This window comes from Oryctolagus cuniculus, chromosome 15, assembly GCF_964237555.1.
Source record: "Oryctolagus cuniculus chromosome 15, mOryCun1.1, whole genome shotgun sequence".
Taxonomy (NCBI): Eukaryota; Metazoa; Chordata; class Mammalia; order Lagomorpha; family Leporidae; genus Oryctolagus; species Oryctolagus cuniculus.
Genome location: NC_091446.1, coordinates 64,009,701 through 64,024,779, shown reverse-complemented (window position 1 = coordinate 64,024,779; position 15,079 = coordinate 64,009,701). Strand labels below are relative to the sequence as shown.

At 52.6% G+C, this 15,079-nt stretch overlaps 1 protein-coding gene across 1 annotated transcript in view; it reads right to left on the bottom strand.

The window, feature by feature from the left end:
* Positions 1 to 423: 423 nt before the first annotated feature.
* Positions 424 to 15,079, bottom strand: part of OIT3 (oncoprotein induced transcript 3) — a 29,634-nt gene continuing 14,978 nt past the window's right edge. Inside the window, exons 5-9 of the mRNA XM_002718429.5 lie at positions 12,681 to 12,803; positions 11,594 to 11,754; positions 9,820 to 10,235; positions 2,587 to 2,686; positions 424 to 1,167 (exon numbers count right to left, since the gene is read on the bottom strand). Coding sequence (XP_002718475.3) covers positions 994 to 1,167; positions 2,587 to 2,686; positions 9,820 to 10,235; positions 11,594 to 11,754; positions 12,681 to 12,803 — 974 coding nt within the window. The 3' untranslated portion in view covers positions 424 to 993. The remainder of the gene's footprint in view (positions 1,168 to 2,586; positions 2,687 to 9,819; positions 10,236 to 11,593; positions 11,755 to 12,680; positions 12,804 to 15,079) is intronic.

Genomic DNA, 15,079 nt, shown 5'->3' with positions numbered 1-15,079 from the left:
CCACACGGTTGGGGCTGGGCCAGGGGGAAGCAAGGAGCTGGGGACTCCGTGCTGGTTTCCCGCGTGGGTGGCAGGAGCCCGGGTATTCGAACCGTCACTGGCTATGTCCCAGGGTGCGCGCTAGCAGGAAGCAGAGGAGCTGGGACTCAGCCCAGACACTCCGATGATATGAACAAGCAGGAAACCTTTTCTGATCCTGTGTAGTCATAAAATTAATTGGCACATTAAAAAGTTGGATTTACTGGCACATAAAATTTATCTTTAATGTATATTTATTTCAGTGAAATGTATTATGTTCTTATAAAATAGAATACAGTATAATTTTATACCTTCTTCTGTTACCAACCTGAGGGCATAGCATACCAATTAACAGGATTTATGACGCCAACCTTTGCTTGTAGTTCAATCACTGAGCCACTTAAATCCATGTGGGTGAATTTACTTACATTTATTCAGTGAAAAAACTTCGCTGAAGGCAACAGCAAAATATCAAAATATTATGCAAGAGAAAAATCAAGTAGTGTTTTTTTATTACACATAGGTTTATTGATAAACTTCCTTATCCACCATAACTATTCTGTATTTGAATTAAAATTTCAGGCTATAATTATTATTAACACATGAGTCAGAATTTTGGTAACTTTTCTTTAGCTTTCTAGCTTGAAATAACTCTACCCAGCTTCCGACTGTAGTGGTCCTACTGCATCACATATGAGGTATTTAATGGTAGGAAGGAAATGGGGCACAGAGGGCGAGCGTCATTCTGCGGGAACAGCTTAGCAAGGAGAACCCCGCCCAGGCCAGCGGTGGGCGCCGCTGTGGCCTGGCGCACCCAGCGGGCCAGGCGCGGAGGGAGTCGAAGCTGGGAGGTTGAGCCCGCGGCGTCAGGTTTGGAGAAGTGGGGGGCCCTCCGGGGGTCGCTGGTGTTCCAGAGGCAGTGGGGAGAAGTTCCAGAGGGCAGCCCGAGCCGGGAAGGCGAGGCCCGACGGCTGACTACTCCTCCCGGTCGATGGCGATGGGGCCGCCCGTCAGCATCCGGCTCTGCAGACCCCGGGAGTCGCCACCTTCCTCTGCGCCGCGCCGCAGTCGCCGATGGCAGCCCTGGGCACAGCGGGACCGCTCGTCCAGCATCCCACACACCAGCACCCGGCAGTGCAGAAACACCTCCTGCAAGGGCGGTGGTCGTTAGTCACAGCTGCCACCTGTCCCCAAGCAGACACGAGCCGCACTGCACAGAAACACCCGCATTGCATCCCAACAGCACTGCTCGGAGGTACAGGTTGCCTTCTCGGTTTGACAGATGGGGAACCTGAGAATTGGGGGGTTGAAGAACCTGCTCACCTCCACGCATTTAGGGACGTGGCCAAGTTGGAACAGGACTGGCATCCCTAGACACGTCTGCACTGTGCTGGGACAGGGGAGGCCCTAGCGAAGCCATGCCTCATGACGCTAACATCTTGGCCCTTCACCCCAAGATCTGGGAGCAGCTCTGGCTCCCGTGTGCTCCCGATTGCCCAGTGCCTGGCTCCTGGCTGAGGAGGGAAATCGGGACTAGGCACTGCGAGGCATGGTTCCGACCAGCGCTCTGGGAGAGGGGACCGGCACACTCCCACAGCCTGTGACAACAGGGCGCTGGCCTCTTGAACCTCCTTCTGTTGGGATGCTCAACACCCGGACAAATACTACAGCGAAACCAGAAGCTTGCACCTCACCTCGCCCAGCCTTCTCCACACAGTCTCTGACCACCTCTCCCCAGCTGTGCACCTCTGAACTGGAGCCCACTCAACGTGCGCGTAGGCCGCGATGACACAGCGTCCACACGCCTGCTTTGCCCGTAGTTGTCATCGTGGTAACTGCCGCACAGTGCGGGAGGCTGAGACCCTGGGGACCGCGGCTGGTTCACTCCCCCAAATGGCTGCAACGGCCCAGGGCTGGGCCAGGCCACAGCCAGGAGCTTCATGCGGGTCTCCCACGTGGGTGCAGAGTCCCCACACTTGGGCCACCTTCTGCTGCTTTCCCAAGTGCGGCTGCCCTTGGGAACCCCCCAAGCCCCCGTGGCAGTGCTCCAGACACTTCCAGCCGCCTGTGCTGTTCTGTCTGGTTTGGAGCAGACTGCCGGAACTGGAATTTTTAGAGGAAAGAACAGGTCGATTTCACAGATATGAATGCATTTCATAGACAGCTTTCCAGAAAATGTACCAAGCATGCTGCCACTGTCAACTTCTCCCTGGGACCTCGTTAAGCGTTGCCATTTTACAACTTTTATAAATGCAAGATGTAGAAAATGGTGTCAGAGTGATTCTGGTTGGCATTTTAAGTGCAAGTTTCACTGTTTTCTCATGTATTTCCCCTCCAGAGCCTTTGCTGAGTGACCACCCACCACACTGGCTTCTTAAACCATGCCTGAGCTCCAGGATTTTGAGTTATAACCTCACAGTGTTTTCTCTGCACAGGGCAGTTATGGGCAGGGGGTAGAGCTTGGGGAGGGCTGATACTGGCGACACTGCTGCGCTCGCTCCTGGGTGGGCGGTGTCCCTGTGTTTTCCCGAGTGCCGACATGCTGGGGTCCCCGCCAGGAAGGCTCACCTTGTGGTCCTTGCCCACGAACTTGAAGACGGGGACCTGGAAGTGCTTGGCGAGGTGATCCCGGGACGTGTACTGCTTCACCGAGTCGTCAGAGACGCAGCTGAAAGCAGGCAGAGCGCACGTAAGCCTGGATGGCTTCCGCAGAGCTGGCCCACAAGCCAGGCCAGCAGGGCTGGCCCAGAGAGAGGAAAACTGGGTGGAGTGGGCTGGGCTGCGCCCAGACTTTTGAAGAATGAAGGAAAAGTGCAGCTCCCTCCCGGTGAAGGCCACTTCAGGCTCAGCGCTGCCCTCTAAGGACGTCCAGGACGCCCGTCCTGTCCACACCTGCTGCACCCACCAACCTGGCCCGAGGGCTCCCCCAGAAGTCACTGGGTCTGAGAGTTAATGACAGGGCTGGCACAGGGGCACAGCGGGTTAAGCTGCCTTCTGCAGCTCTGGCATCCCATATGGACACTGGTTCGAGTCCCGGCTGCTCCACTTCCAATCCGGTTCCCTGCTAATGCACTTGGGAAAGCAACAGAAGGTGGCCCAAGTGTGGGGACTCTGCACCCACGTGGGAGACCCGGATGAAGCTCCTGGCTATGGCCTGGCCCAGCCCTGGGCCGTTGCAGCCATTTGGGGGAGTGAACCAGTATCTGGAAAATCTTTGTCTCTCCCTCTTTCTCTAACTCTTTCAAATAAGTAAATAAATCTTAAACAAAAACAAAAGTTAGGGACAGCCCCATGTATTTCAAAGATACCATTTGCCTGCAGTGGTCTTTTCATCTGGGATACACTGCAGGAAGCCTACCTTCACACATGGTCTTACTGGGTTAGAAAGTATCTCTTAATTCAATTTCATCAATACTGGACAGTCCTCACTGCAGGGGATAGAAAGGGGAGCAAATCACAACCCCCCATCCAGGAGCTGCACAGACACCCAAGTGCTAAGGAGAACTGGCCCTACAGGGGAAAAGTCACTCACCTTCGGGCCCTTGTCATCCCCCTCTTCCTAAATGCAAGGCTAAGCTGCAGTCTGCTAGGGCTTCGGGTTTAGTCTCAGACCCACTGCCTGAGGCCAGGCACCCAGGCTCCCCCCGGTGGCTGTCCATGCTGAGGCTACATTTGGTTTTGACTGAAAAATATTTATTTGAAAGGCAGAGTGACTGCGACAGAGGGAAAGATACAGAGAGTAGGAGATCTTCCACCTGCTATTTCACTCCACAAATGGCTGCCACGGGCAAGGCCAAAGCCAGGAGCCTGGGACTCTATCTGTGTCTCCCCCAGGGCCAGGTGGCAGGGACCAAGCCCTCAGGTCATCTGCTGCCTCCCAGGAGCACTAGAAATGAGCTGGATTGGAAGAGGAATGGCCGGCACTCGAACCTGGCACTCGGACGTGGGATGTGTCTGTTCAAGTGGACACTCAACACAGTGGGCCACACTGCGGGCCCCTAAGGCTGTGTTTTACATGTTGATGAGCCCTCAGGCCAAGGCTCACTCACTCTCATAGCCTCTTTCGCATTCTAAATTCTAAAGGAACTTTTTCTTTCTGGACATAGTTACTTTTCATGTCTAACGGACAAAATGTGCGGTCAGGTACAAAAGCCTCTGAAGCTGGGTCCTTGGGCCTCATGCTCACAGGTCACTTTTTTTTTTTTTTTTTTTTTAAGATTTATTCACAGGGGCCAGTGCTGTGGCATAGCAGGTAAAGCCACTGCCTGCAGTGCAGGCATCCCATATGGGCGCTGGTTCAAGTCCCGGTTGCTCCACTTCCGATCTAGCTCTCTGCTGTGGCCTGGGACAGCAGTGGAAGATGGCCCAAGTCCTTGGGCCTCTGCGCCTATGTGGGAGACCTGGAAGAAGCTCCTGGTTCCTGGCTTCAGATAGGCTCAGCTCCAGCTCAGGGGCCATCTGGAGAGCGAACCACTGGCTGGAAGAACTCTCTCTCTCTCTCTCTATCTGCCTCTGCCTCTCTGTAAATATATAAATATAAAAATATAAATGTAAAATGTAAATATAAAAATAAAATAAATCTTTGAAAAAAGACTTATTCATTTATTTGAAAGGCAGAAATCCAGAGATATAAGGAGGGGGGAGGGAGAGAGATCAATCTTCCACCCACTGGTTGGTTCACTGCCCAAATGGCTACAACGGCTGGAGCTGAGCTGATCCTAAGCCAGGAGCCAGGAGCCTCTTCTGGGTCTCCCACGCAGGTGCAGAGGCCCAAGGACTTGGGCCATCTTGTATTCCTTTCCTGGGCCATTAGCAGGGAGCTAGAATGGGAGTGGAGCGGCTGGGACTCAAACTGGTACCCATATGGGATGCTGGCACTGCAGGTGGTGGCCTAACCTCTACACTACCCCACTGGCCCCACACAGGCCACTTTCTGGTCAGCAACTACTAGCTGCTGTTTGGGTGAAGTTGAAGAATCCAGTGCAGGTGGACATTTGGTGCAACAGTCAAGACACTGCTTGAGATGCCATGTGGCCTATTGGAGTACCTGGGTTAACGTCCCAACTCCATGGCTCAGCTCCTGATGCCACCTTCCTGCTCATGCACACCCTGGGAGGCAGCTGTGACGGCTCAAGTATCTGGGGTCCTGCCACCCACATGGGAGCTCAGGATCAAGCTCCCAGCTCCAGTTACTGTCTGGCCCAATCCTAGCTTGTGTGGGCATTTGGGGAGTGAGCCAGTGGACGAAAGATCTCCTGTTCTGTGTGGTATGTGTGTGTATCTCTCTGTCTCTGCCTTTCAAGTAAAAATAAATTTTTAAATGTAAAATACAATAAAATTATTTAAAAATAAGGCATCTCGGGGCTGGCATTTGGCACGGCAGTAAACACCACTTGGGACACCTGCATTTGATATTGCAGGACCAGGGTGGAGGCCTGACACTGCTCCTGATTCCAGCCACCTGCTGACCCACACCCTGGGAAGGCAGCACATGATGGCTCAAGTAGTTGGGTCCCGCCGCTCACGTGGTCAGCTTCCACTGAGCTCCTAGGTCTTGGCTTTGGCCTATCTCAACCCTGGCTGTTGCAGGCATTTGGGGGTAAATCAGTGGATAGAAGATCTCTCTTAGTAAAATAAAACTCAGTATTAAAATGGTTCTTTTCATCTAAATGCTTCAGCAATTTCCATTAATCTTCATCTAAAACTACTATTGTGTATTCTTTAAAATAGAATAAGACGCAGGACAGATTTTGCCTCTTAACCTGGTGTTTGCTGTGTTAAGATACTGTTAGTTCTGACAACTCCAAGTTCATGTGCTGGAGAAATGAAGAATGGAATGGGGGAATCCAAAGTAACTTTATCCAAAAAAAACAAAAAAAATCACCTACCACTTGGTTTTTGAATTCAATATGAAGGTACTTCAAAAAGTTTGTGTGAAAATGGAATGAAAAGATAAGTGTAGATGCCAATGTTGTGGTGTAGAGTTGGCATTCCATATGGACACTGGTTCAATTCCCTGCTATCTAACTTCCAATCCAGCTCCCTGGTTAATGTGCCTAGGAAAGCAGTAGAAGCTGGCCCAAGTCCTTGTGTTCCTGCACCCATGTGGGAGACCCAGAAGAAGCTCCTGACTCCTGGCTTCAGATCAGCCCAGCCCTGGCCATTGTGGCCATTTAGGGAGTGAACCAGCACATGGAAGATCTTTCTCTCTCCCTCCCTCTCTCTCTCTGTAATTCTGTCTTTCAAATAAATAAAATATTTATTTAAAAAAAAAAGCATAAGCTTATTCTGGAGGGAAAAAAATCCATGCATAGTTTTTCCATAATATTCATTTTCCATGACCTTTTAGAAGACCACTTGTATATATCTTTCTCTGGAAATTAACTTGCTAGTTCTAGTAGGCTAGTATTATTTTGCATTCCAAGAGCATATACCGGGTAAAACTAAAGTAAAGTGAATAACATTTTCAATATCAGGAGAAAACCAGCTTGAGCATGATATTAAAAAGAAAAAAAAAAAAAAGGAACAGGAACTGGTGCAGTGGGCTAAGCCACTGCTTTCGACGCTTGCATCCCCTACCAGAGGGCGAGCACCTGCTAATGCGCCTGGGAAGGCATGGACGGTGGCCCAAGGACTTGGGTCCCTGCCACCCATGTGGGAACGTGAATGGAGTTCCAGGCTCCTGGCTTCAGCCTGACCCAGTCCTGACCGCTGCAACGAGGTGGGGGAGTTAACCAGCAGACGGGAGATAGCTCCTCCTCTGTCTCTCCCTCCTCTCTGTTGCCCTGTCTTTTCAAAAATAAATAAATAAATACAATTTTCAGAAAGAAAATAATAAACAATTTAAAAATGTGAGTAAAGCTTGTTATGTTTATTTTAGAATTGGTGGAATAGCCCCGAATTACTATAAGGACTCACTCAGTAATTCACTTGGCGCATAATTAATGGCCCTTACTATACACTAGGAATCGAGGAAGAAGAAAATAGGAAGAGAGTTTGTAGTTCAGATACGGCTAAATCAGGGAGGCTTCATGGAGGAAGTAAAGCCCACTGACCCTTGAAGGAGCACACTCAGGACGCCAAGGGGAGGGAAAGGTTTCAGGCCGAGGCAGCAGCAGGGGACAAAGAGCGAGTGTCAGGGAACTGCCAGTGACTCCCTTTGGCGGGAGCTGAAACTGAAGGAGCCCAGGGTCAGAGGGTGAGGGCCTCGTGAGCCCAGCTGCAAACCGGATTACGTCATACGCAAGGGGACTTCAACAAGTTCATGGGAAACTAGAATTTCCAAAGTCTGTTTTGGTGCAAAAGAATTTTGAAATCCATGCATGATCTTTTTCATGATACACATTTCCGTGAACTTTCTGAAGACCCTCGGATGCACGCATTGCAAGACTGCATCCAGCAAAAGAAACCTGTCCTTCTCTTCCGTTTCTGTGAGCGCCAGCAGCGGCTCGTGCATCACTGCCGACCAGCCGTTGCCTGCTTACAACATGGGCCAGCGCTGCTGTGGTCTGGGGATTCCTGCCTCCGCTTTCCTCTTCCACAGCATTTTTTTTTTCTTTTCTGTTTTGTATGTGCTAGGGGCGAAAACATAAATAGCACAGCTCCTCAGACCTGTCCCAAATCAAAGTAAGCCGTCGTCACCGAGGGTCTGAGTGACGCAAACGTACACGGATTTCACAGGCTGTGCCGAGCCGGCTGTGTGTTTTCCCAGGACAGGAGGGATGTCTTGCATACATGAGTGTTTGCAAGAAACAAATATGAGGGGCAGGAACAGATCTGAGGGTGCAGTGAGAGAACTGTTTATCTTGTGTGCCGTGATGGTTCCATGGGCTTACACATCAGAACTCAGCAACACAACACTAAATATGCGTATTTACTGTATGTGAACTGTACTCCACGGAAGCCGTACAAATCGTTATAAAAGGAGCCAAAGCCCACCTCTGCCTGCGCAAAAGTAACTCCAGTCCCAAGCCTACCTGGCGTTAAGTCTGGGCCCAAAAGAAGGAAATAAAATATGGTACTTCTACTTTTCTGGAAAAGTTGGAGGTCACTTAAACCCCCAAAGGGCTACCAATCCCTGCGAGGTCTACTGCAGGCCACCCTAAGCCAGGGTTGTATTCGGTAGCACGACAAGGCACCAGCGAGGAGGCCACAGGACTCTGCGGCTAGAAGCACTCCTGGGACACAATTATATTTATCAACCAGAGAAAATGAAGAGCCACGGAAAGGCTCTTGGCAGGCACAGGGTGAGACCCCATTTACAGGCTGAGCAGATGGCCTGGGGCTCTGAGGGGCTGGGGTCCCGGGGCAGGGGCGGGAGGCTGAATCTGCTGTCCAGGTGCAAACAGGGAAGTCCAGACAACGTTTCTGCAGCAGACAGTGGGGTTGGGGTGTTGCTTTCTAAAAAGTTTTATTTATTTGAGAGATTCAGAGACAGATCTTCATTCACTGGCTCACTCCCAAATTCCGGCAGTGGCCAAGGCCTGACCAGACCAAAACAGAGAGCTGGGGGCTGGATCCAGCTCTACCACGTGGGTGGCAGGGACCCAACTGCTTGAGCCGTTGTTAGCAGGTGTGCATTAGCAGGAATCTGGAGTCAGGAGCCAGAGGCAGGTACCAAAGCCAGATCCTCTGATCTGGGGTTCGAGCATCTTAATTGGTATTAGGCCAAACACCCACCCCTTATTCAAAAAAAAAAAATTATAATAGAGGCAGAGAGAGAGAGAGAGAGAGAGAGAGAGAGAGAGAAGTAGCTATGTTTTGAAAAGCTGCTCCGTGGATCCGAATGTGCATCAAAGATTGAAAGCCAGTGTGCAAGAGATGGCCCGCAGCAGGCCAAGGCTGCCCACAGGCCTAGCATGGAGAGGCGGTGCGGCCACCGTCATGGCCAGCCAGGCCACTTACCCCACCTGACATGCATCCCACCGACATTTAGAACAAAGAAGAAAGCCACGCGATACTACTGTAGGTATGGGGTTGAGTGTAATTTTCCTGGGATTGTAGCCAGTGTTTGCGAATGACGATAGCAAGCCAACCACTTATTCAAATTAACTCACCGATCTGACGGAGGGCTGCAGCTCATCACCGGCCCCAGAGCTGCTCACGGGTTTCTCCAACAGGTAACACCTTCAGGCTCAGCTTTGTCTCGCAGGAACCCAGCCAGCCACCCCCAGTTGTGGTTCCCAGGCTCGCTGGAGCCCACTTTGCCCTCCTAGACGTTCTCTCAAGAACACAGCACCGCCAACCAATCAGAGGAAGGCCACAAGCGCCGGCGACCAATCAGAAACCTGGGCAGTGCTGACCACGCCCCTCCCCGCCCCCACGTCTGTCTAAGAAGCTTCAGTCCAGGTGCTCTGGGAGCCCAGGGGGTCGTGCTCTGTGTGGCTACCCCGCTCCAGCTCTGGGCTTTGCAATCAGTGCTTCCAGTACCCCGCCGTCCGTGAGCTGAGCCCGACGTCGGGGTGCTGTAGCGACTCCTCTGACCAGTTTTGGGGGTTTCTCTAGATCTTCTCTTCTCCTGAACCCCATCAAGTACCTCTCTTCCGGCTTCCCCCGCCCAACTCGTTCACCGAGGGGCTGCACCTGCGCGATAGGCCCTCACCTGGCACACCTGCTCGCCCTCTCTGAGCAGACATTCACAATTAAATATACACATTTAATTCAGTTCTGCTTTTCTCCCCATGCTTGCTCATGGCCTCTACTCAGCTGCACACACTCTGGGGTCCTTTGGACGCCTCCGGGTTCATAAATGGTTCCAGTTCCTGAACTGAGACCAGGGTCCCCCCCCGCCCGGCCGCTCACCCGTCGCGGATGAGGTGGTACTTGAGGGTCTCGTCCATCTCGGCGGTGGGCGTGGCGAAGCAGCTCTCCACCAGGCTCCGCAGGCCGCTCACGTGCACCACGGGCTCGATGCCGAAGTAGAGCGAGTCGCGCAGCTTCAGGGTGGGCAGCGCCTCCCGGTAGGGCTCCTCAAACTCGCGGTCCTTGAAGATCTCCAGCGTGAAGGGGAAGATGCCGTGGTTTCGGCCCGCGATCTCCAGCGGCGCGTTGCGGAGGTTGGGCACGTAGCCCTCGGAGAGGGTGTAGAGGCGCGGGAACTCGCACGTCACCGGGATCAGCAGCTTGCTGGTGCGGATGATGACGTCGCCGCTGCTGCCCGGGGTCTGCTTGGGGACACCCGTCACCAGGTTGCTGGCCACGATCTTGTCATTCACCACCTGAGCCGGGCCCGGGGCGGACAGGAAAGGCATTGCAGGCTCATTTTCATAAAGACGCAGCCCCTCCACCCCACCCCCCGCCACCTTAACACTCCAGACATCTGTTTATGGAAGCATCGGAGACGTGGGTGCCTAAGTGGCCCTTGTGTGAGCAAGACGTCCTGGGCAACCCGCAAGCCCCTTCCAGCATTGCTCAGAAACCCTGATCCGTGCAGAATCGGCGAATTCAAGGCTGGGGGATTTCAGAAAAGGGCGGCTTTGGCAGCGTCCAGGGGGCCTAGTCCTGGTGGCTCTGCTGCAGCAAGACCTGGGGCTGAGCTGGACCCCGGGCCACCACACTTAGGCCCAGCCTCCTCGGCTCTCCCGGGAGCCCACCCCCCTCCCCAATAGGCAACATTTCCGCAGGATGAGCCACAGCGGCAATCAGCAGGACTTGCCATGAAGAGTGGCTGAGCCCCAAGACAAATTAGTTCCCTGATTGTCCCTTGGTGGGAGTCCTACAGAAGTGTCCCTGTCACCGAGTGGTTACAGAGGGCTCTCCGCTGCTCTGCAGGCCACCTTGCACACCCGTGATGCGGCACAGGTTTCGTCACCACGGTTCCTGCTCGACCCCACTTCTAGGGGATGAAGCGCGAGAGCACAGTCCACACTATCTGCCCGTCTGGTTTCATTTTCCACTGTGAAGCCCTTGCAGGCCAGGCTGTGCCACCATTCACCAAGCACCCGCCTGAAGATCACGCCCCGAGACTGCATTTGGTTCCCATCCATGAGGCCCTTTCTTTTTCTCACTGCCTGTGTAAGCCACACACACACACACACACACACACACAGTCCCGCTTGTCCCTTCCTGGCTCCTAGAGGCCCTGCCGGCGGCCTGGTCTCACTATGCTGCTCATCCCTGGTCCACAGCTGACCCAAGGTCATCTCTGCTGTGTGAGTCCCTAGACAGGGACCCTGGTGCACACTTCAGGCTCTTGATCAGGGGGCTGTGCGCGGAGTTCTGAATGAGAGTATAAACCTGTACCTCAACCTGGGTCAATACTCCAACTCATTCACTACATCAAAAACGAAGTGACATCTCTACCAGTCACTTCTTTCAAATAACTGGTGGAGGGCTGTCACCAGCCTCCTGGCACCCATGCTCACCCAGGCACCGCGAGGCGGACACGTGGAGAGCAGGACAGCTGAAATGTCCTTCATTCCTTGTCCTGGGGGTGCCAGGGCCACGGCAGGTACTCAGACATGAGCTAAATGAGTGACACAGATGTTTTGAGACACAAGCCACAGCGCATACCTGTCAACCACACTCAAGTAACTGGCTTTGGTTGGTCCCCAAATGCCCCCCGGGAGGAACCTACATCCACCACTGTGCCGCAGGTCTTGAGGGAGAAGAGGAGGTTGACGTGGGTGCCGTTGGACACTCCTCGGCAGGAGGTGTTGGTCAGGAAGAGCTCCAGGCCGCCCACCAGCTCCCGGGGGACGCTCACCTCAATGGCGCTGGACTTGCACACGACAGGGACTGTGGGAAGGGGCTACTGTTAGAACCCGGAACCCGGGCAGGGAGGCGGGAGTGGAGGCTTCGAGGAGACACAATGGCGTCCGCGCGTAACTGGAGGTTTCTGTTCCGTTCTCCAGGAAACTGAAAGGACTCAAAAGCAAACTGGTGAATGCAACCACGACTCTGAACCCCCAGGGTCACGGTCAAATAGCATTCCTTAAATGCGCCATTCAGCAAACTGGGAAATACTGAGTTCCAGCTCCATGAGTCTTTGTTTCAAAGCGTGGCTTGTGTCACACCGAGACCCCTAAAGGGTTAAGTTCCAGCAGGAACACAGTTTATGGGTAATATAGAAAAAGCAGTGCTTTGAGAGAAGCTAACATTTCCTGATGGTACTGCTGTGACTCTGCCACTGATCCGCTCACAAAGGCAGAGATACAGAAACAGCGTGAGTGCACCTGGGGTTGGCTTCCAAACTGTCCTTGCATTGCTCAGTAAACCATAACCTCTGACTATGAATTCCACTTCAACTTGATGTAGGAACACTGCTTTTCCTTCGCAGTCCCATGTTTGCTTTGCCTCAAAAGAAAGGCATGCCTACTATCAAGAGTCCAATACCAGTGGGACAGGACAAAGAATCATAACCAGGTGCCGGACACCGGAACTCAATTTCCAGGAAGTAGCTCTTGGAGGACTGTTGATGTGCACGTAAGTCTAGAGAGAAGCAGCAGCCATTCCCCAGGACTTCCAATCCAGTGTCATTCGGATTCAACTCAAGCATCCACTAGAAAAGGCGAGAACTGCATCGATGTCTTATTCCTCCAGATTGAGTTGTTGCACAAGGAAGCACAGAGATTAGAGAAAAAGCAAAGGCAAACAGCAAAGCTAAGGAGGTGCAGAGCGGAGGCAGAGTGGAGCAGAGCGTGTGTCCGGCCCACGGGTCCTACCTTGGCAGGTGTGGTTGTCCTCCGACAGCACCAGGCCCCGGGGACACTCGCACTGGTAGCCCCGCTCCAGCCCCAGGCAGAAGTGGCTGCAGCCCCCATTGCTGTTGTGGCATCCTTCAATGTCTGCAGCAGAGAGCGACAGGGGAACAGTCACCTCCCAGCCCTTGCCTCGAGGTCGCGGCGCTCTGTAGCAGGGATTATACTTGACTTACGCAGTGCCCCCCGGGTCTCACCCAGTGACGGGGACATGTGGGCATGACCGCGAAAGAGGTTTGTGAAATGTTACAGCCACCAAGAGCCACCTTCGTCCTCCGTGTCTCTGTCCGCTCGAGCTGGTCAGTTAGTTTGTAAAATGAGTGTCCTTTAATTTGGGTTTGGCTAACATTTTTCTCATTGTTAAACTGGGCTCTGGTCTTTCAGGAGTAAGACCCGAAAGCCACTGCTTCATTGCTATGATATTTAATTCACTTATAAATTTTACAAAGCATAATTGATGTCAAAGGGACTGATAGGGTTAAATTGGATCAGCCGGATGGGTCAGAGTCAGTGCGGATCCCTTAGATTGTGCCTTTCTTCTCAAATCTCTGGGGACAAGAGCAGGGGACGGGGCTGGGGCTGAGGCACACTGGCCACACGAAGCCTGAACAGCACTCTAAGTCCATTCAAAAGAACGCGTGTTGACATTTAGGAGGCAATTTTCCAAAGCTTCCTATTTTAATATTTTGCATTTCCAGAAAGTGATTAAATGGACGAAAAGGAAATGTATTCTGCTGAAATGGAAGAAGCTACCATGTGATTTCAAACTTCACGCAGAGGAAAATAATGACCTTTGTAGCACGGGTGTCCGCTCCTGGGTCAGAGCTGCACGGGCCCAGAGCCACACTCACTCACTCACTCACCTGTTCTCTGAGGCTGCCTTCTGAGTTCCAGGGCAGAATGGAGCAGTGTCATGCTATTGCCTCTGCTCGTAAAGTCTAAAATATTTACTGTCTGGCCTTTCCAGGAAGTCTGGGGTTAGCCTATGGAAGGAGACGTTCTCAGGCCATCTGAGATGCTCAGAGAAAGACACAAGCTCATTTGCAGTTACAGCTATAGCCCCCTCAGTTCAAGAAGAATATTCTAAAGTTGTTTGGAATATCAGCAAGTGACCTTGGGATAGACTGACTTTTATGAAATGTATAGGAAGAATAAAATTGCAACGAATAAATCTGCAACATTTAAAAGACATTAAGAATCACCTGTTTGTGACTGTATATTTTAAAAGGGTAAAAACCTTGTTAGGAAAATGGCACAGTCTTTTCTATGGTGCGATCTACACCCTGACACCATCCTGGGCTCTAGCTCCCGCCGCCATTGCTGGAAGCCAGGTGGCCACAGGGCCCAACCACCAGTGTCAGCTCCACCCCACCCTAATGGGATTCGCTGCTCCTGCTTCCCTGACCGCCCTCCGGCAAAGTTTTAAAAGGATCTGTTCCTGAACAGTGTGTATGTGTGTGTGTGTGTGTCTCCCTCTCTCTCTTCCTCTCCGTCTCCTGACCTCTCTCTCTGTCTCTCTCTCTTACGCTCTCCTTCTCCCTCCTTTCCTTCTTCGCCCCTTCCCTCTGGTCTGTCAGGTTTCCCTCAATAAACGCTTTCCCTTACTCCGGTGTTTGGTGTGTTTTGTGGTGGCCTTACAAGCACGCCTATAGGATTTTTTTTTTTTTTTTTTTTTGGCCAGGCAGAGTTAGGCAGTAAGAGAGAGAGAGAGTTATAGGTCTTCCTTCCGTTGGTTCACCCCCCAAATGGCCACTACAGCCAGTGTGCTGCGCCGATCTGAAGCCAGGAGCCAGGTGCTTTTCCTGGTCTCCCATGGGGTGCAGGGCCCAAGCACTTGGGCCATCCTCCACTGCACTCCCGGGCCACAGCAGAGAGCTGGCCTGGAAGAGGAGCAACCGGGACAGAATCTGGCGCCCTGACCAGGACTAGAACCCGGGGTGCCGGCGCCACAGGTGGAGGATTAACCTAGTGAGCCATGGCGCCAGCCACCTATAGGCTTTTTTTTTTTTTTTTTTTTTTTGGACTGGCAGAGTGGATAGTGAGAGAGAGAGAGAGAGAAAGGTCTTCCGTTAGCCATTGGTTCACCCTCCAATGGCCACCGCGGCCGGCGCACCGCGCTGATCCGATGGCAAGAGCCAGGTACTTATCCACTTATCCTGGTCTCCCATGGGGTGCAGGGCCCAAGCACTTGGGCCATCCTCCACTGCACTCCCTGGCCACAGCAGAGAGCTGGCCTGGAAGAGGGGCAACCGGGACAGAATCCGGTGCCCCGACCGGGACTAGAACCCGGTGTGCCGGCGCCGCTAGGCGGAGGATTAGCCTAGTGAGCCGCGGCGCCGGCCACCTATAGGCTTTTAAAATAG